The sequence below is a fragment of the Oculina patagonica genome, chromosome 14 (genome assembly GCF_052425735.1).
Source record: "Oculina patagonica isolate OP01 chromosome 14, crgOcupat, whole genome shotgun sequence".
NCBI classification, from domain to species: domain Eukaryota; kingdom Metazoa; phylum Cnidaria; class Anthozoa; order Scleractinia; family Oculinidae; genus Oculina; species Oculina patagonica.
The window spans coordinates 7949091-7973283 of NC_135771.1; the positions used below are offsets into that span (position 1 = coordinate 7949091).

Consider the following 24193-nt stretch of genomic DNA (forward strand, 5'->3'; position numbering starts at 1 on the left):
TTTATACTCATTATACCCTAGCCTGCGTGGCCGGCGTTCGAAGGGGAGAGAGAAGGGAAGTTCGAGCGGGTGGCGCTCCCATATTAAAGGGACAGGGATGCTCGTCGGAAATTTTGAAAAAAAAAACTAAAAGAGACCAATCTGGGCGTGGCTTAAGCTATTGTAGACCCCTAAAAGATACTAAATATACTTTATATTTGTATATTTATTCGTGTGCAACCCTAAACGAGACCCTGATAACTTAAAATATGGCCATTTTGCCCAGAGCACCCTAAGCGAGACGACGAGCATCCCCGTCCTTTTCATATGGGAGTCCCCCCGGGGGATCGGGTTCCCCCTCCCAATCCCACGATCGGGCTTCGCGCTTTGCGCTCGAACTCCCCTTCTCCCTTTCCTTTGAATGCCAGCCACGCAGGCTAATTATACCCCGACTTGTACAAGTTTGATCTGTACCGAGCTTTAACCCATATCTCTAATAGAATTAAATTCTAACTTAGCCCCGAGGCAAAGTTAAATAAAACAAAAGGAATCACATTGAGGTTGAGGGCTCAATAGAGCTCTTGAGTTTCCTGGTGCGTTGTCCCCTTCAGATCATGTGACGCCACTTTTGAGAGTAGCGTGGAGTTGTTTAGAATTCAATAATTTTCACGGCTGGGTGCATGCGAGATTGACATTGGGCATGCGTATATTACTCGTTGTAACGTCAGCGTTTAGAAATGTATACGTTAAATAGGCCATTTCCGAGTTACCCTTTGCCTCTATTTCAAAACGTGTCTACGTGCGAAACCATTCATATGAAAATGAGTTTCTCCTACAGGCCAATTTTCATGCAAATCAAACTCATTTTCATTTGAATGGTTTCGCACGTAGACTCGTTTTAAAACAGAGGCAAAGGGTAACTCGGAAATGGCCTATTCATGTACACAAAAGAGTACGAAACGGAGAAAGTTTCCGTTTACGAATTTACCCACTTTGAGAAGTGTTAACAAAAATATACGTTTAAAGTGATCGTTTATGTCGATTACGTGTGGGCGAAAGGCGTAAACTACTGTTGGTCGTGCTTCTCATTTTCCCCCCTCCCGCCCCTTTGAATGCCTGCTACGAAGGCTATCTGTTTGTAAGCTATTGTGCTGTGGTTTGGGTATTGTTTGTCTTTTGAATCCTTTGCTTTCCGACATTTTGGTGATCGCACCATCTGCAACATCAAGAAACTGCAAAAAATTTCCGTTCACAAGACTTGAAACGTATACGGGCTTAATTTCGACGTTCAGCCAACGTCGAAACGTGGTCATATTTTAGTGTTCTTTAATATAGTTTAAAGCAGTCTTTGTCGCAGATTTTTATAGTGAAGTCGCTTCTTAATTAAATTAGATTTCATCTTTCCGTTTTTCCTCTCTGAACTTCAGTCATTCCATTCAGCATGAAAAACGCCTAATTCCCACTTAGGTGATTCCCTAGTATTGCATTGCGCATCCTTACTGCGCAGAATTTTACGCGTAATTAGCGCGCGCACATAAACAAAATGGCGGCTTTTTTCAATGCGGCTTAGCTTGGCTCGCGAGAGAGAGAAATCATCGTATTCTCGTAAAACGAGTTCGGTGACCTATCATTTTTTTCTTTTAGTTCGAAAGTAGCGATCAAATTCTTTCTATATAATGAATACAAATCAATTTCTATGGCAGAATAATACATTATCACCGAAAACGTGTTCTTTGCCAGTACTCGCAAAGGAAATATAAGGAATTATATGGTAAATACAAGGTCTTCCTGCTCCTAAACGAATACGGTGACCCCTCTTTTTTTATTTCAAAATTTAGCTTCCCTTAAGGTAAACAACCAACTGGCAAAGTTTGGTTGGAAATCTATGAGAAGTTCTAATTCTAGGGAATTACCTAACCTGTCTTGGTAACAAATAATGTTACTGATGTTTACACAGGGACCACAGGGGCTGAGTCAAATAAGAAATGTAGAAAAGTTAATCTTACCATGCGATGACCAACTGCGACGCTGTTTGTGTGGTGGCCATTTTGAATTTTAATTACGCAGTTGGCTGGTGCGAGGTCTGGGACTAAAACTACCGAGGAAATTCGGAAACTCTAGAAGCGCTTTCCAAAGATTTCTTGATTCCAGATCTTACAATTGTTGCATGATAACGTCTCTCATGTGATGTAAGAGCTCCCTGTCTCTTTACTGTCACAAGTGCTAACTTAACCATGTTAACTGTCTCATGTGTTCAAAAACATTGTAGACGGAAGATAATAATTTTAATAAACGCTAAAGCATACTTATTACATAACTACCGGAACTTAAACTCGAAAGATTACTTTTACAGTGCAATAACATGCCTATTATGCTCTTTGTTAACAATAAACTATGTTTCAACGATTTACATATACCGGCTTTACAAACCACGCGGATGTCGCGAAAACACGAAAAGCGTTGGCGAGGGATTTGCAAGCTTTCTGACTATTTTCTAACATCACCAATAGCCAGTAGTGGGCTTTGCTTAACTGAGTAGTTTATAACAAATCACACACAGCACAAACGACACGTCACGTGGTATAAAAATAAATTTTCTAAAATATCGTATTCTATAGAATGACAGAATTATTTTAAAACTTGCCTGTCAATCATTATTATAGACAACTACATACATCCCCCACACAATACATACATTTTAACTTTGTTTCGCTCTTGTTACTTCGAGAAGGCAAGTTTAATAACATTTCAAAGATCTGAACTCAACAGTACAGATTACTTAAAGGAGATTATGCGCCAGTACTACTGAGCACCGTGAGGTGACTGGGATCAAGGAATGGATTACAGGAACAATGGTTGGTCAGTGGTTTTCAATTAACAACCACCAAAAAATCATTGGTCATCCCATTTCAAAAAAAATTCTTTAAGGTATATAGACTACCAATGAAATCATCTTAAACCTGTCGCTTTTGTGATGTTAAAAGGGTAATCCACTAACGTAAAGCTTATTTTGATGATGTGACGCTTAAAATGATAAAATTTAGAACATTTTAGTTCTTAACGTTTACTAACGTTTCTTAATTTTTCCTAAAAGCTCTAGCCAGCGCTCAGACGTCTCTATCAGAGATTTCCTTTTTAAAATATCGTGGAAACAATCATTACTGTGTATCAGTTTTTGGGGAGAGGGGGTTGAAACTCCCGCTCCCTGTACCATTTACTCCCGGGTTCCCTCCCATAGTGGTTTCTGCCTCTTTGTTCTATTTCTATTGCAAAATATTACGCAATGCTGTAATCCCGCTCCCGTCTTCTCTTCTCCCGCTTCCCGTAGCCCCGCCACCTAGTCTCTCGCCCCCGCCTCCCCGTGCACCCTCCCCCCAATTCTAGTGCCGTTTACCTTATTATAGGAAATTAACGCGAATTTCAAACATTCGCGTTAATTTAAGTCGCGTTAATTTTTGTTAACGTTAATTTCCGCACCGTTAATTAAGTGGAGCGTTAATTTTCATGACGTTAATTTCCATTATTTTGGCCCCAATTTCTCGTTGCAGTCCAGACGTTCTTGACTCCAAGGAAAAAGCATTAGTTTATCTGCCACCATCATTAATACTGCGAAGAACGCTCAAAGTGGGAAAAGTACCACGAGCATTGATTTTACACCTACAAGTGTTTGAATAAACTTGTTCCTGTTGTGTACGTCGCGTTAATTTCCTTCATTTTGAAATGTCCTTAATTAACACAAGCGTTAATTTCCTATAATAAGGTAACTACTTGAAGGTGTTCACACGATGTATTTACACCTCCACCGCTCCAGTTTGATTTGAACAATCGGCTAAAAGCGGTGAGATGATGGAAGAGATAGCTGGAAACTCTTCTTGGTTTTCAGGAGTAGTCTGATAAGCGTAATCATAAATTGATTCAGGTGTGCATTCTTCAGGGGCCAAATACTCCTGTAAACGAAGATTGATAACAATAAGTCTGTTTAAAAAATTGTCGTAAAATACGGATGATAATGAAAATTAGATAAACTGACCAGAAGACATTTTTTTCCTGGTACAGAAAGGTGAGGAAGTTACAGAAAATCTTCGACTTATCTGCAATTAGACTATGAAACATGGCACATCCGAGTTGATTATTGCTTATAGAAAACGAGGGTTTGCAGTCTATTAGCGTAGTGTCTATTAGCGTAGTGCGTAAGGCTTAAAACTAGAATGCAAACGATTATACCCCCCTGACGAGGCTCAGAAAACATCAGCGTGTACTGAGAGAAATAGAGGGAATCTAGACGAAGTTTTCGTTTTAAAAAAGTGTTTAAGGAACACCGGCTGTTTTTGATAGTGTTTTAGGAATTCCGACTTGTTTGCCTGAGTTTTGTCTGAGTCATTACGTCACTCGCACGCTTCGCTATTGTTTACTTGTAAACACTATCAGAATAGCAATCAGAAACCTGCAATCAAGTTAAGGCAAAAAATCGAGAATAAGTTTCTCTTTTAGCGAAGAGCGGCCTGTGAAACTTTTTTTAACATTGCAAAAGGTACAGAACTTCATTATTTGTTTGTTTGAAAGCTTAAATACTTACAGTAACGTTTTTGTGCATTTGACGAAGTTCATCGCTCAGCTCCTCAAATGTCGGTCTCGTCTTTGGATTCGCATTTCAGCAGCGAAGCATCACAGTGTAACTAGCAGAGGTCAGAAAATTCGGTTAATTTAAGACTATATTTTAAGTAAATAAAACCGATTAGTTTCTAAAGAAACTGTTAAGGTGCGTCGCTCGGTAAATGAAACACTTGCAGAAAATTATGTATGGTTGCTCGGAAAAATGAAATTTCTCTTCTCGTTTTCAAATCGAGATCCTGCTCATTCAAGCAATTTTAGTCGGTCAGTCTGTCAGTCAGTTTGTCAGTCTGTCAGTCAGTTTGTCAGTCTGTCAGTCTGTCAGTCTGTCAGTCTGCCAGTCTGTCAGTCTGTCAGTCAGTCAGTCAGCCAGTCTGTCAGTCAGTCTGTCAGTCGCTCAGCCAGTCAGTCAGTCAGTCAGTCAGTCAGTCAGACAGTCAGTCACCAGTCAGTGAGCATATGAGCACAGTTACAGACAAGCTGATTATAAAATCAGTCTGTCAGTCAGTTTGTCAGTCTGTCAGTCTGTCAGTCTGTCAGTCTGTCAGTCAGTCAGTCAGCCAGTCTGTCAGTCGGTCTGTCAGTCGCTCAGCCAGTCAGTCAGTCAGTCAGTCAGTCAGTCAGTCACCAGTCAGTCACCAGTCAGTGAGCATATGAGCACAGTTACAGACAAGCTGATTATAAAATCGAAGTTGGTAAGCTAAAGTAACCTCCGTATAGCGAATTTGGAAAGCTGGCGTGACTCAACAGATCAAGTTTTTAAAATACTCATATCGGTTAAGTGGGCATTAAAAGCTCATGTTTCACTTACAGCCCTACAGTACAGTGGCGGGGTTTTTCCAAACGATAGCCAGCTTTCAGTTGGGACAGCAATTCGCGTATTGACATCCCGGCATATGGAGCACAACCTGAACATATGTAAAGGAAAAGTTAACAGCGCATTGTTAATTTAACGGGGAGTTAAAAACAAATAAAATCGTGATCATGATCGCACTCAGCATATTAGAATTTTACGATTTTATGTTTCCATTTTTTCCTAGATTTAGTTTCGATTGAGAAAACATATCAGACATCAGAGACATTGTCTCGTCACATTTTCAAGCATCTTGAAGTTTGTCAAAATACTCCGCTGCGCTTCGTTTTTTCAACTCTTTTCTCGGTGTTTGAAAATGTGATGAAACCAGGGACGGCGAAGCCGGGGGGGCTTTAGCCCCCCACTTTTACAGAAAAAATAAAGAATTAATAAGAGAAGAGTCTCTTAAGCCCCCCCCCCCCCCACTTCAAGTCACTAGTCAGCCCCCCAGTTGGAAAAATGCTCCGCCGTCCATGGAAACACTCGTGTCTCTCGTATTTGATTTATAACGTGCAGTATTGATTAGGCAAACAGATTTCAAGGACCTTTTCAGAACACAAAACTAATTTCAAGCACGTGTTCTCGTTGCTCCACAAGGCATTTTACATGTTTAATAGCCTGCGAATACAGCCGCCTCTCCTCGCTCCGGTCGCTTGCTGCGTTCGGTCGGAGCGCGGAGAGGCGGCTGTATTCGCAGGCTAACATGTTAAGGACTTTTCAAGACCAAGAAATACAGAAATTCACAGACTCTCTGGTCAAATTCAAGGACTTTAGGAGCCGTTCAAGATGGAAAAATCATGGCTATTCTCGCATTATCTCTGCGAAGTTACAGGCAGCAGTTTTGCCAGGTAACAGATCTCACCTCCAGTTTCGATTTCCCAAAGCAGAACACCAAACGACCACCTGCAAACAAGAAAGTTTGTAAGTTTGGATTGAGCGATGATTATGAATATCTTAAGTAAAATGCAATACAAGTACACGAATTCATCTCAGTAAATGAGTCACCGTTGGTTATTTTATTACGATCGGTGATAAAGTGATCACGATAAATCAGGTCTGCGCAGCAGACGAAACGATCGCGAACCGTTCACGAGAACAAATGTACCTTAGCTAGCCTATAAGCCCTAATATCCACATACAAATTCTACTGACTGATCTCCATAACTTTTTCTATAGTATTAGTTGAGAGAATTTGTTAAAAGATCAAATCAATTTCCTTTGGTGATCATTTTCTTAATTCTTATAACCTTTTCTCCTGATTAAGTATTGATATTGTGGGGAGAAATTTGATGTTGGTCACTCTTGGGGACTTAAAGGACCCTAGACAGCCACGCCTTTGTTCTTGTTTTCATACGAGAATTTCGGTATTATATTTTTCGCGGAGCGCGTCTAAAGAAAATTGATCACTGTGAAACTGCTATAAGTAATTTTAAAAAAATGACTTCAAGTGCAATATGATTTCGCTTCGCCATACAGTTTTCGTAATTTGAATGGCATCGAAAATGGCGCAGGCTGACTAGGATCCTTTAAGTTCAACTGATAAATTTCACTCCAAACAAACAAAAGAATAATAGAATAACTAGTCAAAATTAAGCACCGATAATTTTAAAAAGCATTTGTGGCAGTTTAAGACCTCAGTAAAGGAAACGCACAAGGATGGACGGCGATTTTTTTTCAACATGCGAAATGTCCGAATTTAGATGGCAGAGAAAATGGCGGAGGCTGACTAGGATCCTTTAAAAAGTTAACAAGAACATTGAGAAGCTTGAGAAGCTTAAAATCGGGCGCTTTGCCTTGAAAGGCAGGGTTCAGTACAGCAGAAACCACGAAGCAGTTACTTAAGTAGCACTCAGTCCGACTGTGTTTGTGTAAGTCACAGGGCTTGCATGAGCTGTATTAGTGTGCATAATATAATATCTAGAACGTTGTCGACATTGCATTATTACTTAATGACATGATGGTTTCAATTTATAAATGTATCTCACACAATACAAATAAACGATTGAAGTAGACGACTAGACAATGTAAAGTTTTAAGACTTAGCAAAGTGCAGTGTATTGGTAATACTGTAAGGTGCGGTTTCACCTGAAGGTCGTGTGCTTTTCGGTATTTTCCAGGCATTGCACTTTGATGGGACAGTACTACAACTGTTTACCGGGGAACTACTATTGTCAAGAAAATGATCACAACTTGTTGATGAATGATTGAACATTTGTTTCATACCATTACTGTAATAGCAATTGATGAAGGCTTTTAGTCCTGAACCAAAGTATAAGGACTGGGAAATACTGAAACCCATTATCAGCCACCTTAAACGGAAATATCTTGTTGGTGTTTCAAGGAATCCAAGGAAACTTCACTCATCCCATGTATCTATGTATTGCGGTATTTTGTAATTTTTTGAGTGATTTTTGGGGATGTTTGGCAGGTGATAGTTTTTTTTAAAGAATTAGTAAAATTTAGACAACTAAGAAATATTGAAAATTTAATGTGAATTTAACATTGGAATTTGAAGTTAGAAATTGGCAGACGGACACCAAACAGTCCCGTGACATCCTGGAGTGTTTTTGCATGGGGGTCAACTGTGTGATGATGTTTCCATTTTTTTCTTCAATCCCCACTGATAAAGAACTGTTGTTGGTGTTATGTTGGTGTTATCACATGTCAAGCCTTTAACAAGGTATGAAAGAACACAAGGATTTAAATTATTCTGGTGCTCAATTTTTGCGTAACTAAAATTAATGTTACTCAAATTCCTGATGGATTCTGTCTTAAACTGTTACGAGCTTAGTATTTCCAAATTATTGCATGTCAATGTAAGGCAAGACAAGACATGCCTTGGTTCTTATGTAATTCTCTTAAAAACACATAAGATATTGACTATAATTTTGTCTGTGCTATGGCAATTCACAGTGGGGTGGTCTTGATGTGTCTTTAACTTGTAGACTGGACTGGACTAGTAAAACGCGGACTAGTAAAACGCGGACTTGTAAAACGCCTCTAGACACTTCGAATTCCTTGGCCACAATCATCTTACGGCTCTCTTCAATACATAATGTCTCAAAAAAACAGTAACCTCAGAAAGAAGTCAGAAGCAAATAAGGTCGAAAGACCGAATTTGAACATATAACGGCAAATGTTCTAATGTCACGAACGTAGAAGTCGTGTAGGCCCGTCACCTTTATTTACCACATACTGCCCCCAAATTAAAACAGTACCCTCAGAAAGAAGTCAGAAGCAAATAAGGTCGAAAGACCGAATTTAAACATTTAACGGCAAATACTCTAATGTCACGAACGTAGGAGTCGTGTAGGCCCGTCACCTTTATTTACGATTGACTGTTGATTTCTGGACGGGCCCCGTTCTACCTCGTGCGAGCAATACAAACGACTGCACTCAACAGACGTCAAGTAGTGGAAAGAAAGAAACATATGCACACAACTCATAGCATCAATCCCGTTGTTTTAGTAGGGGTTTGCAGAACGAACATGTGCTATACTGCAAAAACATCTCCACGCTAAAACAGACCATAGAGTGCTCAAAAAAGCTAGAAATATGCCGTCGAAGAAACACACAAGAGCTTCAAACACAAATTGTTTCGCTCGCTAAACCGTTTAGTTTTATCCGATTTACAAGCGCTTGTTTTACAAGTCCACGTTCTACAAGTCTGTGCTTAACAAGCCCTCCTTTTACAAGTCCGCGTTTTACAAGTCCGCGTCTTACTAGTCCGCGTTTTACAAGTCCCCGTTTTACTAGTCCGCGTTTTACTAGTCCTCCTTTTACAAGTCTGCGTTTTATCTGAGTCCGCGTTTTACTAGTCCGCGTTTTACAAGTCCGCGTTTTACTAGTCCGCGTTATACTAGTCCGCGTTTTACAAGTCCGCGTTTTACTAGTCCGCGTTTTACTAGTCCGCGTTTTACTAGTCCAGTCCAGTCCTCGAAATACAGTATCCCAAAACTCCCCGCCCTCTAAAGATAAGTCCTTCACGGTTCTTGTCGTTTTTCGGTGCCTATTCATCTTCGGCATCTTTCTCATCCACCTCTCGTTCTGTCCTGTGTCTGTCATCACACGAAAGAAAAGCTGATTCTCAAAAAATCTGCCACAAAAGGAAATTGACAAAAACAATATGAAAACCATATATCGAAAGTTTCTTATTCTAAAATTTTATCATACGTCTTAATTCAGAGCTACAAAGAAGTTCCTCCTTTTGAGTTATTGATACTGTTCTTACAGTACCTCTTTCCACTAGCGAAATTTTACAAAATTCCTTCGCGGCGAAAAGGTAGCGCGAATCCAGAACAGACTCCAATCGAGAGTGGGTTAATTCTAGATTACTATTAATTAACTATTACAACATTCATTTTTAAAATAGTTTCCCAAGCCGACTAAGCTAACTTAACGTCGAGTGTATCTTTCAGTACAAAACATGCCGTTATGACGCCGGAAATCCAGCTCACGCATACTATACCCCGTGACTCACGCAAACCTCCGACTTACGTGCTACTACAGTCATTCCTTTCTAAACATTTTTTTTTTACCACCACCGTACCTTTCTACCCAAAAAACTCATGAAACCGCCCGGTTTTAACCTGTTTTAACCTTTCAAAAATTAGAGCGTTCGAAACTAAATAAGATCCGTAATCACAAACAACATACAGCCGTTTACCAGCACTCTTTAAAACTCCTGAAACCCTTCAAAATCAGGCAAAATAAATCTTTGAAATAACCTTTATCAATGTTTCTTATTTTTTATTCAGTTCTATAAAATGCCTTTCGTACACTACTGTCAAACAAAAATTTCAATTTCCTCAAAGTTTCAAGACAAAAGAATAACAAATATTTCGTGCACAATGTAATTTGATTAAGCCAATATATCACGTCTAAAAATACTTCAAGCAATTCAGTGAAAACCCGTTTTTTTTTTTCGTATCAACGAAAACCAGTTTCGAATAATCAATACATGAAAATAACAATAAGATCAAAAGGAAGAAAGGAACTTTTCTAATTATTTGAAGACTTTCAAAGCCGTGATATTATGCATCCAATCCGCGATAAAATTTAATTACAACAAAATCCAAGTTCTCATTTTGAAGTCCATTTTTTTCAGTTGATACCTTTATCCAACTTGTGAAAAATTCCATTCAAGTTCCTATTAATACTGTACATTCCCAATGTTTTGCTCAGGTCTTCAGAAGCGTCTTACTAACCAAATCTAAAATAATTCCAAAACATGCTGTACAAACATTCTACTCTTTGTGACAAACAACTTGACGACCAATTGTTCCGAAATGAAAATCGACACAGTTCTTCCTAAATAAAAAAAAAGTTTTACGGCGGAATCAGGCTCAAAAAATATACCGCAAGATCACACCCCCATTCATAGTCAGAAACCAGCAAACCATCTAGTTTGCTAAAAAAAAACACTGCGTGACATCAATGACGTTACCTTTTTCATTTACAAAAATAACTTTAACTTGTCAAAGTAAGTGCAATTTCACAATGGTGAATATCAGTACAGTATGGGACCCAGTTCTCGGCCGGATCCAGTTCTCGGTCACTTTGTGTTTAACGCGTTTTTTCACACTCCAGTTGAATTAAAAGAAAAAGGTAATTCCTTCAAACGATAGACTGATTCATGTGCTTTAAGTATCTTGAGTTTGATCGTTCAATTCGATATAGAAAGCTCACACGTCGAGTTTACGCGGAGGTAGGTGAATTTGCATTCCCGAAAAATTTGTTTGTTTACGGCTCCTTAAAATTCATGGATGTAGTTAAATTCGTATTTTATCCAAAAGCCCCCACCATACCAGCTAATTTTTGGCATGTGAAACGTAGAATAATTCATCTTTCTGCTTTAGTTAACTTTTCGTTGAACCGTTGTATTTTTTGGTCTTAATTTACTTCGAAATTTTTTCTTGCGACGTTTGCGTATTTGCCAGTTCTCGGCCACCCTGCTCGCTATCACAGCTTAGCGCTTGGTTTTTAATATAATTTCATCTGCTGCTGCCAGAATGAAAGAAATAAATGTTTTAAAAATAAAGTTCAATCTTATCTCTAAGTTTTGAGCTGACTCTTGTCTTGTCTATTATTTCTACAACACCTAAATCTTTCAAGACCTTTTCACTGCAAAATAAACCGTCTAAATGCACGGGTCACACAATGCGGTTTTGCCAGAACCTGCACATAGGCAACTAGGCGCGTTAAAATCCTTCTTTTCTAAAGTAAAACAAAGCCTCATAAAAATAATTTGGGATCGATATAACATAAATAGGTTTACAGAGTGATTTTATGACTATGAAAATTAATTGAGCATTTTTTTTACAGATAATTACGCACAAGCTTTTTAGTGGCCGAGAACTGGACCAAGGTGGCCGAGAACTGCGCCCACAAATGGAGCTTTTATTTTTATTATTGCTCGGGCAAATTAATTTTTGACCGGTCGATAGCTTTACACCAAAAAGCTGAATAATGTAGCTAGCTCTGGGAGAAATTTCAAGTTCCTGCGGTTCTTCTGAGGTAAGAAATACAAGTTTACGTCAAAAGTGGCCGAGAACTGGGCCAAGGTGGCCGAGAACTGGGCCCACAAATGGAGCTTTTATTTTTATTATTGCTCGGGCAAATTAATTTTTGACCGGTCGATAGCTTTACACCAAAAAGCTGAATAATGTAGCTAGCTCTGGGAGAAATTTCAAGTTCCTGCGGTTCTTCTGAGGTAAGAAATACAAGTTTACGTCAAAAGTGGCCGAGAACTGGGCCCCATACTGTACTTTGCACCGTAAGCTTTTTTCTCTGTCCTTCCGCCGAAGCAAAAAAACACAACCTGATTACACATTAACCCAAAAGTCGACCAAGTGTGCCTGCAACGATTTCCTGTCAAAACTAAAATGAAAACCATTGCGGTATGCGTCACCCGTAGCGGTTTTGTAGCAACCCCGAGCTATCCCCGTCTTTTTGGCCGCGCCAGGAGACTACGCTCTAGGACGACCAAAGGGTAAACCTTAAATCGGCCACGCCCGATTAAAAATCTAAAAGCAGCGTGTTTAAATCCGAAAATTTCGTCATCGTCGTGTAGTTTTAAGAATTTTGTGATGCCGTGCTACTTTTCAGTGCTGAAATGCAAATGTTTGACATGTTTGTACCACGATTTTCAACTGGCCCACATGGGGATTGTAAATGAAGTAAAACAAAGAAAGACCAAGTCAGCAAACAACCTCAAACAATAGAGCAAGAACAATAGCTCCGACCAGCGCGGGAATATTCGATCGCCACGTTTTCACTACCATTCCCGTGATGGTTTTATTTCCTAACAAACACCACATATTGACACCAAGAACCTTTCCGGAGAAATTTTCGCTGCTTTAAAGACAAAACTTAGAAATTCTTTTTTATTACTACATATATAAAAAAATCGAACTCTCTCACTGGTCCCATGTTGTTTTTGTTTTGGCAAGTTCACAAAGAAAGGAGCTGCTCATGCGCCTTAGAGACATCCGCTGACTACCGCCCCGATGATTGCTTTGCAAGTTGTGAGAGCATCGCTCAGATTTCATATAAGAGAATGTATGGGAAGTTGCTTCCCCCCCCCCCCTGACTAAAAGTTCGAACCAAAGGGATTTTATAGAGCCAGAAAACACAAATTGTAAGTACGATTGTTTCACGTTTCTAAGAAATCTTGTACAAACAGTGACTTGTGTATTTCGAATATTGTAATTGCAGTTGACTACGACTTCGATTTACTATTATGGATCAAATAATAAATCATTCAGACTTCTGTAAATTCCTGGTTTATCTTCAAATAAAAGTACCGCTTCGGACGAATGCACGAAACAACTAATTAACAATTAGACTACGAGCCCGAGTTTTCTATGAGCAAATAGTCAACGAGGCGCAGCCGAGTTGACTATCGCTCATAGAAAACGAGGGCGAGTAGTCTAATTGTTTTAGTAGAAACTCTAAAAGATTGCAGTCCAAAACCTACAATATTGTGCACTTTAAAGACAAAAATCAAGAAAATTTACCGCTTAAAGAGCTACTCTTGCGCGCGACTGTTTTCTATCGGCGAATAGAAATCAGTGGGAGAACCAATCAGATTCGCGGATTTCCAATAGAACACAGCTGAGTTTCTACTAATAGTAATTAGAAAATAGCACAAAGTAAATACGTGCGCTGATTGGTTAAAAATTGTGTTTCTATAACTCGATGGAGACACAGACAGTTGTCGTAGACACGGCAATCAATATTCACGGCGCTGAAATAAGCACTGCAAAAATAACAACTAAGAATTGTGCCAAATTTTAATGTCACAGCTGACAAAAACCAGGTTAAGACTAAACAAATATTTGCACACTTGAAAACAAGCGAGTAAGATGTTTACAGAGCCCGCTACACATTCAAAAATAGTCTGTGAAAGAAATTATCGAAGCGGCTGACCTTTCAAAGAAGTATATGAATTGGCGCAACTTCACTCCATTCTGAGCTTTGCAGCACTTCAGAACTATTCACAGCTCCTCAAAAGGACAAGATATTCGTCCAGAATGCCGAGTCAAACTTCTTTTCACAGAAAAATAATGCACTTTCACCTCCAAGGTTCGAGTCGCTCGATCGGCAGCATCGGTCGTCAAACCATTCGGTTAGGTGGATGAAGCGAAATAAAACCACAATTCCTGACTCCTTCCTGCAGTGCTTGACTTCAGTTAAACCATCGGCTTAGTTATTTCTCATAATTACGTTAACTTTGGGGCCTGTTTTCTTTGTTTGTTTGGCACAAAACGGTGAATTTTAGCCTTCAAGCAAATGTTGAACAGTTGATTTATTTCTGTTCATCGACTCCCTTTCTATGATTGGTTGATTATGTTCATGACGTAAAACCGCGAGATGAAGAGAATCTACGTTTTGATGTTAAATAAAGCGCTAAATATTACTTTGATGTGCGTTATTTTCTTTGTGCTTTTTTCTAAAAGAAATAGAAAACATGTTTTCCGTGTTTCTATCGAGTTATAGAAACACTCGTGTGAAAGTTTGGGAGAACTCGAAAAAGCTGTGGAAACACTCGTCTATCGACTCGTGTTCCCACAGCATTTCTCGTTCTCCCAAACTTCCACTCGTGTTTCTATAACTCGATAGAAACACGGAACATGTTTTCTATTTCTTAATTATAACGAATAATAATAACAATAATAATAAATTAAACAAAAAAACAAGTTTTGCTCGTAGAATAACTGTAAAATACACGTCTGAGAACAAAAATAGAGTTGAAATCTTACAATACATCTGTCATTAAATAAATGCGCTACTTTATAGCTCACTTTGATGATGTGGAACCTTAGAATATTTGGTGCAGAGATTGATAGAACAAAGATGGCGAAAAGGAAACCTGGATGTGATGGTTGTTTTCAGTGGTAATTTAAATTACTTCCGGCCGGGAAAAGATAACGGACTAGTAAGAGAACCGGAAGAAAACAGCAGTGAAAATTTTAAACTCGGAAAAAAATGCCGGAAGATCGCACTGTAAAACAGATGCACAGAGGCTTCTGGAGTAATTTCTCTCATAGCATTCTGTAAAATATTACATTTGGAAAATGAAAATGACGCTCCCTCCCCACCCCTTCCCTAATAATCAAATAAGTTCTTGCGCAGATTCTCTCGGCCTCGCCTAAACTACTACGTACTCTTCTATAAAGTGAGCTATGAGCTGTAAAGTGCGCTCAAATTAATGCTCCTTGAAATTAAAGCGACTTAAGTTAACGTCAACTTTTGAAATTCGTAACTGTGTACAAACTGAGTAATTATTAGAAAATAATGGTAAAAATTTGTTGGTATCACGTAGACACGAACACTACAGTTTGTGTTTTGCTAATTAGCATCACACCATTCAATGAAAGAAAAAGTTCAAACCAAATCAAGTCAACCTTAATTAATTTAACGAGGGTAGCACATAACAATATTTCATACCCCAGATTTCTTCTCGTAGACATTATTGGTGTAGATGTCACGTGTCATCCCAAAATCGGATACTTTGGCTACCATTCCTTTTCTGAGAAGTACATTTCTCGCCGCCAGGTCTCTGTGCACCCACTGGAATGTATAAAAAAATTAGAATCTGTAACGTGACTGCTATATTGTTTAAACCGTACTAGTACGCCTTTTTGGAAAAAGGAACTAATTTTGTTTAGTTATCATTTGTGTAGTATACGAGGATCTCGCTTTACGACCACATATTTATTTTAGCCACTTTTCTAGCCTGCGTAGCTGGCGGTATTGTTGGGTTTTAAAGCGCCCACAAGCAAGCGGCGAAGCCGCGACAACGAGCGGCGCAGCCGCGAGTGGCTTGGGGAGGAGAAGCTGAAATACCGCCTGCCCGGATGGGCTGCTTTTCTGACAAGTCCGCACACTGGCGAACGGACCATTCTGATTGGATCGGAATGCTAAGCACGTCAATCAAATGGTTCGGTAATCTCCCAAGGGAGCGCTCCAAAGGCCGGCAGTTCTTTGGCAGCTCAGCTTCTCCTTCCCAAGCCACTCGCGGCTGCGCCGCTTGCTTGTGGGCGCTTTAAAACCCAACAATACCGCCTGCTACGCAGGCTACCACTTTTCTTGCCCAAAAGCTCAGTTCTTCTTAACTGAAGACGCTGTAATCGGTCCACCTTGTTAGTGCGACCAAAGACTATCGTTTGGAGTTCCAGCCTTAATTTTCTTCATGAATGTACCCCGTAAATACGACAACACGAAATGCCTAATAAGGCCTGGTTCACACTAGCGATAAGTTCGGTTCTTTCCTTATGTCGTTATGCTTATGTCATTATGTTCCAAATATGTCGTTACGTTATGTTGTTCACACTTGAAACATAAAACACATCAACGTAAGGTGTTTTTTGCATTTGCTTGACCTTAACGTTATGTCGTTATGTCGCTAGTGTGAACCAGGCATAAGATAACTCAGAGACTAAACGGATAGTTCACAGTTAAATGTATAACAAGCACCCCACCCATTAAAATAAGCGTCATGTAGCACTTCCCTCTCGATTCTGTCACTACACCATCCCACGTTTCACAAGTGACTGCTAGAAAAACTTAAAGGGTCCGTCAAGAGAAGTTGGTTTTAATTCTTCCCTAAAGTATCACACAAAGAAAAGGTTGAACAGGATGCATTACCCCGGGGGGGGGGACTCCCATATGAGAGTGACGGGGATGCTCGTCGTCTCGCTTAGGGGTATAAACTTCGGACTTTGGGTCTCGCTTAGGGTGTTCTGGAGAAAATGCAAGAAAATGACAATATTTTTAGCCGTCAGGGTCTCGTTTAGGGTTGCACACGAAGAAATATACAAATATAAGTTCTTTTTCTCAGAATTTTGGTATCTTTTAGGGGTCTAAAATAACTTGAGCCACGCCCAGATTGGTCTCTTTTTGGGGTTCTTTTCAAAATTTCCGACGAGCATCCCCGTCCCTTTAATATGGGAGTCCCTCCCCGGGTGCATTACATCTGAAACGAAACTTGTAAGGATCGATAAAAATATTTACTCAGATTTTCAACCATTCACTGTTTTGTGTTCTTTTTTATCAAGAAATATCTGTGAAAATAAATCTGTATCTTCTTCCTAGTATTGTAAAAACTCAGTGAAGGGTTCTCCTGAAATATAAGTGCGTGCGCAAATTTAATTGACCACCTATGTCTAGGATTGAATGAAAAAGTCCTTCATATTTGACTAGGTTTTTTGGACTTCATATTGGACAGAATTACGTGTGGTTTCGTGAACTTTTATTAATAATTAAGGACACTTTGTGATTCACGCATATCATTAGAGCGGTTTTCACTTGAGTGTCGAAAGTTAATTGCGTTTGCTTTGGTTTTGCATTGCTACGCTTAGTGATTGGCTTAAAAATCTCGCGCCACTTTCTCAGCCAATCAGAACTAAAACCAAAACCAATCGTGACTCGCTCGCGCACGTTTTCCCGCGCTTCGTGCCACGTACATGTATTTGCTTCGAGTTTTGATTGGTTCACTGGATTGTCTGTGTCCTTTGTGATTGGCCAGAGTAATTACTTTGGTTTTGGTTTTACGACACTCAATTGAAAACTGCTCTAGCTTTCAATCCTGGACTAATTTTTAATTTACTGGCCCAGGATTGGTAGCAGCTCTCGCAAGATCTCACATGAATGACTCGCTGCTCTTCGAGAGAACAACAATAAACAAACAACAGGAACAATACCCCCAGCCCCCAAAACAGTAACAACTGCCACACTAGAGGTCCACCGCGGTCAAACGACAGAAATGTGCAAAAAATAAGAAAAGTACTGCAAAGATAAGGTTTTAATTTTCACAGTTCAAAGTTCGATACATAACCGGTATCCTAAGGGTTTACTAAGTTTTTTGGAGCTTTACTAAAAAAGTTCTACGTGTTTGAAAATAGCGATATGCGGCCGGACTTGTAGCTACTTGTCGGCGCCATTTGTCAGAGCACCTTTGGTTCGGATGCAAAACATTTAAAAAGTAAAATCACTCGTTTACCTGAGGTAATGGGATCATGCTTTCACTCGGCAACTATTTTATCTTTCCTTGCTCGTACTAACGCTTCAATACGCACAAAAAACGCCCGAATGGAAAGAAAATCTGCCTGAGACGTTTGACCGCGGTGAACACTAGAGGACAAGTAAAATAACAAGTTTACGAGAGCTGCCACACTACTGAATCTTTAAAGGTCAGCACACACTAGGGGACTAGTCGCAGGGACTTGCTTCGGGGACCAGTTCCCTAGTGTGTACTCGTATTTTGCATCGAAATTCTAGTCCCAGGGACTACATTTTTGGTCCCTGTGACTAGTCCCACGGATTAAGCTGGTTTGATTTCTGGGACAAGTCGCAGGGACCAATAGTCCCACAAATCGGTCAATTTTTCACCAGTACACACGAAGGGATAAGTCCCTGCGACTATTTTTCTGCGACTAGTCCCCTAGTGTGTGCCTAGCTTAAAGGAATCCATCTCTAACGCACCTTCATCGTAGCAAGATGTTTCATTCCGTCAGACACGTCACACGCTATCCTCAGTCTCTCCGCGGAGCTTATGTCCAGACTGTATTCGTTCATGTCGTCATAGTTTTGCGTTCGGTGATCACGAAGGTAACGCAGGAGGTTGCCGTGTTCTGCGAATTCTACGATGATCATCAACTGACCTGAGGAGAGAGTGAGAAAAGAACGCTTTGAGCCTTTGTGGGAAAATGGTCTAGTACCGTAAAATAATGCACGCAGGGTTCAATTGTTGTAATCTATGTCTGTATAATTATAATTTATTACAATTAATCTATGTCTGTATAATTATTATAAACGTACGGTTCAGTTGTTGTAATCTATGTTTGTATAAATATAACATATTATAACTAATCAGTGTAATATTGCACGTTGGGTTCAATTGTTGCAATCTCTGTCTGCTTGCTGCCTCAAGATTTCCTCTGCCCGGGGCCGGGATCTATGTTTACCGCTGGCTTACCTCCATCTGAGCATGCGCCGATTAGGTTGACCAGATTGGGGTGATGGCCCACTGAAGCCAATATTTCGAGCTCATTCAGCAAATCTTTGAGATCACTTTCCGTGGCAGCATCTAAAAGACGACACAAAGATGCATTACACTGCAATAGATAATTGATTTAAGGTTCCCGCTCAATCAGTATGCACTGCACGCCGAGCGACTATTGGCGGCCATTTTTTAGGCACCCAAACTGAACATGGCGCCCTTCGCAGTTGACATGTAATTTTTTCGGTCTCTCTTTCTATATCTTGATAGGTCATCCGTGCTCATTACAAGCTAGAGTAATGTCCGCTCGATCACACAAAATCCCTCACGCTCGGCTCTTACGTTGTCCGATAAAAGAAAGAGTTGTTTGGATGAGAACAATAGCAAAAGGCCGTAATGCAAACGGATTGGAGACTCTTTCATTGGTGGGAACTCTTTTTGACTGAAGGAAATCAACTGCTCATTCTTTGCTCTTCTCTCTCTTACTCATGGACTGTTAACGTCCAAAATACCGTGCACAGAAGAGATTATAAACCCCCCAGGAACGATACCCATATAAAAGTGACAGGGGTGGTCGTCATACCTTTTAGGTGTTAAAATTCGTGGCTAATGTAAGTAATGTTGGGAACCATTTAGAGTACACACATGAGAGTTACCGGTTGTGGCACAACTTGCAAAAAAAACCGCTCGGGCTCGCCTGGCTCGCTGGCTCGCCAGCCTCGCCTCGCTATTTTTTGCAAGTTGTGTCCACAACCGGTAACTCTCATGTGTGTGGGGGTCGCAATGCCAAAACTCTCATGTGTGTGGGGCCCGCAAGGCCAGCCCTTTTGTGTGAAAGGAGGAAAATGTGAGTGGCTTTCACATTCCTAACTTCCTGAAGCAGATTCGCCGGACCCGACAGTGTACCAATCGTTGTATGGCGCCATTGTATTAAATTACAACCAACCTTTAATTGCTGTGCCAGAAACAATTCCTATTGAACAAATGCTCTTATTGAGTAAACGAAGATGGGAAGAGGGAGAACTGGAGAAATTAACTTGAATGTAAAGAAAAACTTGAAAAGATCTCGTGGAAAAGCGTTTACAACATACAAAAAAACTAAAGAAAATGAAAAACAAATAACAATCTTTTTAACAGACGAGCTGATTGAAAAATTAAAAAAACTAGACAGCAGTGTTGTCGCAAACGTTTTAACAAGCTAAACAAAACTTGCACGCTCCGGTGAGTGCATAAATTATTGAGTAACACAGGAAGTCATTGTTTACCCTGTGTCAATTACGTGGGAAACCCCCTTGACGTAATCTAATTGTTTTTTTTTTTCATCTTGAATATTTTTAGCCGGAAAACAACTCAAACTCTTTGTATGTGTTTTTTGAGAGCTATGATTTATTCAACAACAATATTTAATTTGACTAACATGTAAATATACCGTGAAATATTGAGCTAAGAACTTTCTAGCACATAAAAGAACAATATAAGATCACGGTAATTTTATTCACCAGGCGTCATTACTATTTTTAGTTAATAGGTTATTTCCCGATGTAATGACGTCTTTTGTGACCAATCACAGTTAAAATTATAACTATATATTATTCACATAAGCTTTTTTGTATTACACAAACAATTATGGCCGATGTATGGAGACGTTTATCAAACCTTTTTAATCGAAAAAAGAAGCAAAGACGCAGCTTACGGACATGAATCATTTGGAAACGACAAACTAGGATCTGATTATAATATTTTACATCAGCTATTCGTGCCTTCGCTTCGCGAAACCTTAGCAATTACGGACAACAATCAGATGCTTGGTCGTGAAGTTTGGTCGCAAGGTTAAGTATATCGGATGCTTGTAGACGTTTTTCAAACATTTTTCGATCAAAATTAAGAAGATTTAACTCAGTTTATCGACATGAATCATTTGTAGATGTCAAACGATAGCCTAATACAACTAAAGCGTTTGCCAAACTTGACCAAAATTTGCCAAGTTACAAGCCAAAACACGTCATCACTTTGGAATGCAATCGGTTACGCGTAACCCGAATTGACCAAAATCAGTCAAGTTCTCAAACTTGACAAAAATCGGCCAAGTTAAAGCCTAAACACGTCATCACATTGGAATGCCAATGGGTTACGCGTAACCCGAATTGACCAAAATCAGCCAAGTTTTTAAACTTGACAAAAATCGGCCAAGTCATCAAAGGACAGACGCCGCGCGGCCATGAGATGTCCGCCGTTGTCAAGGAACAATTTACCTTGGATACCGTGGCCATAAGATGTCCGCCGTTGTCAACTAACAATTTACCATAGATACCGTGGCCATAGATGTCCGCCGTTGTCAAGGAACAATTTACCTTGGATACCGTGGCCATAGATGTCCGCCGTTGTCAACGAACAATTTACCTTGGATACCGCGGCCATAGATGTCCGCCGTTGTCAACGAACATTTAACTTAGCAACTGAATAAAATTATTTTACTTAACACACTTGTAATGTTTATTGATTGCTTATTATATCATTAAAAAGCTGTTGATTTTGCATAAGTCTGACGCTGTGGGACATTCACCCACACACACAAAAAAAATTTGCATGCATTTGTTCAGACAAGCCCTTGACTGTGGGGATTAAATCAAGTGTTTATTTTTTTTCTGATTTCGACTCGGCTGAAAGTCACTTTAAGCACGCTTTAACCTTTTATTTTGCCTCGTTCAGGCAAACAACAACCTCTCTTGTGATGTCTCGAACATTTTTTTGCAACTCGAACGACAATGCTTCCATCACAAAGTAAACGACAAGATGAGCGCAGACAATCATTCTTTTATAAAATGAAAAAATGTTTTATTGGACTGAAATTTTATTTCGAAATGTCGGTGGCACTTTCGAGAAGTTTTTTTTCCAATCTTTTGCGTTCTTCTCTCTTGATTTCTTCCCGAATTTTTCCGATGTCTGGCTGGAGTGAATTTGTTTGTTTTTTTGCAAAGTTTGAGCGTAAAGTATCTTTAAGTTGGCGATATTTTTGCATTTCTCGTGTGATCAGTTGAAACTCTTTGTCAGAAACAAGATTATCATTCAGAGCTTGTGAGACAGAGCTGTTTATCGAGTCATGTTTTGCAACAGCCAGAGCGAGGATTCTTGAGTGCTTATTAACTTTACGTTCAAGCTTTTTGTTGATAACTGACAGGCCAGTGGAAGCTGCGCCAGATATACCTGCTACTGCTGCAACAGGAACGCCGATAACAATTCCAACACCAGTAAGTGAAGTGGCAACAGCTCCAGAAGACAGAGCTGCCGTCACGGCGCCAAGACAGACCACGGAATAGTGAATAACTTTCCGGACTTTTTTATATTTTTTTAACACAAGCCTGTAATGCTCAGCTTCAGCGGATATTTCTTTTTCAATTTTACTTATTTCAGTCAGCCGAAAATTCTCGGCATTTGTTGGGAGGCTTGGATAAAGTTGTGTTTCTTCGCGATCACCATAAGCAGGGGCACTCGGGAGAACATTAGCAGATGACATGGTCTCGTATACATAAAAGTTATTTTTGTATTTAATTTAATTCAATTCCAACTCATATGTAAGATTTGTGCCGTTAAAATCGAATGGCTTTCCATTCTCATCTCTAATCGAAAGAGTCAGAGATGATACATTTTCTTCAGCAGAAACGTCGCGCAAGACGTTAAAATGTGTATTTTGGTAATAAACTTTTTCATACGGTTTTCCACGTATGTCAAAAAACGCTAAAAGGCTTGATGGCTTACCATTTAGCAAGCTTTGTTGCTTGTCGATAAGGTCACAGTTGATGAAGTAATTTTTAGGATTTGAAACATTATTTACCTCAATTGTTTCAAAAAATTCCTTTTCAATACTTGCGTAATTCTCAAACCCAGGCAAATTAAAGAACTTAATAAGACTTTCATTCAGTCCAAAAGTTTTTAAATTGGGCTCTTTTGCTTTTATTATCAATGAACGACCTGCAATGCCTTTTGTTACAGAAAACATGTTTTTCTCTGGAAATCCTTTTTCAAAAATACTCCCAATGTCATCGAGTGAGAAGTTTCCTTGCCGTATATAACGCGCCTTCTCTTCCTTGTTCACTTGTTTATAAAAAACTATTCCATCCTTTTCCAAACTATTCCAGCTGTTGTAAAGAGAACAACTTAAAAGCCGGATATAGCTTGGTTTTGGAATAGGCTGGTCAAAATAAACAGTGTTCGGATTTTCTTTTGTGGTAACAGTCAGCACAACCATTTTTATATTAAATAAAAATAAAAAATGTTTAATATAAAAGAGGACCATGGATGCAAAAACAAGAGGTTTTATGAAGTGGATGAAAACCCCAGAAGCAACTACAATTTCTAAAGCGGCAAAAGACAATGCATGGAAACCTTTTCTTGCAAAATATCCAAACGCTGACCGAACAAAATTTGTTGCACAGGTTGAGTTCGCGTACAACCACACAGCAACGGCAGACATTTATTACAAGGCAGGGCAAGGCCATTTGATAAATGTTTTTGGCTCTGACAGCAAATATTGGAGCCCAGAGATGAAAAAAGCACTGGGGGTGAATCAAATTTCAGGCGGTTTTCCACAACAGCTGTCACCAAGCGGCGCAAAAGGCTCATCTTTGCCAATTCCCGCGGTTGGATTTCACGAAGCCGCACCGAGTTTGAAAAAAATATTTAACAGCCAAATCAACATCTACGTCACACCAGATCAATATTTCACAACGAAATTAAGAGAGATTTTTCAAAAAACAAAACTGAAGCATACATCAGGAAAAGAGTCAAAAAGGTGGCTTGCTAGCCAAAATATGGGCTATTGGCCACAGCAACTTAACTTTGCGGTATGGTGCGCGACAACAGGCTGCGGTATAAGTCGAGATATTTTCGATGAAGAGCACTCAGCTCTTAGCTTGCCACCGATTGTGCGTAATTTTTATCTTTTTCACGTTTATTTCACGATAAGGCGAATATTGTTTCAGATGGGGGGAATTCAGAGCGTAAGCGCCTTGCCAGGCGACCCCACTTTTAGCCAGTTCGACAACAAGTACGACGTGGCTTCTTACAAAAGAATATGTGCTGAGTTCGGTGTCGACCCGTCAAGCGATTTCCGTTTCACAACAGGCGCAAACCACGGACTTGGTAACGTTTATATCTGGATTACTAACATTGGACCAAACAAAACTGGAGCAAAATACCCCGATTACGATAAATTTTCGGACGAAGGGGGAGCTGCAAGCAAAGGTAAC

General features: G+C 39.7%; 1 protein-coding gene across 1 annotated transcript in view; it reads right to left on the reverse strand.

Annotated features, from left to right (window-relative positions):
- Window positions 1-3275: 3275 nt before the first annotated feature.
- LOC144639097 (uncharacterized) overlaps window positions 3276-24193 on the reverse strand; it is a 50999-nt gene continuing 30081 nt past the window's right edge. Inside the window, exons 15-21 of the mRNA XM_078498351.1 lie at window positions 18924-19034; window positions 18431-18609; window positions 15395-15517; window positions 6306-6346; window positions 5402-5498; window positions 4556-4655; window positions 3276-3926 (exon numbers count right to left, since the gene is read on the reverse strand). Coding sequence (XP_078354477.1) covers window positions 4599-4655; window positions 5402-5498; window positions 6306-6346; window positions 15395-15517; window positions 18431-18609; window positions 18924-19034 — 608 coding nt within the window. The 3' untranslated portion in view covers window positions 3276-3926; window positions 4556-4598. The remainder of the gene's footprint in view (window positions 3927-4555; window positions 4656-5401; window positions 5499-6305; window positions 6347-15394; window positions 15518-18430; window positions 18610-18923; window positions 19035-24193) is intronic.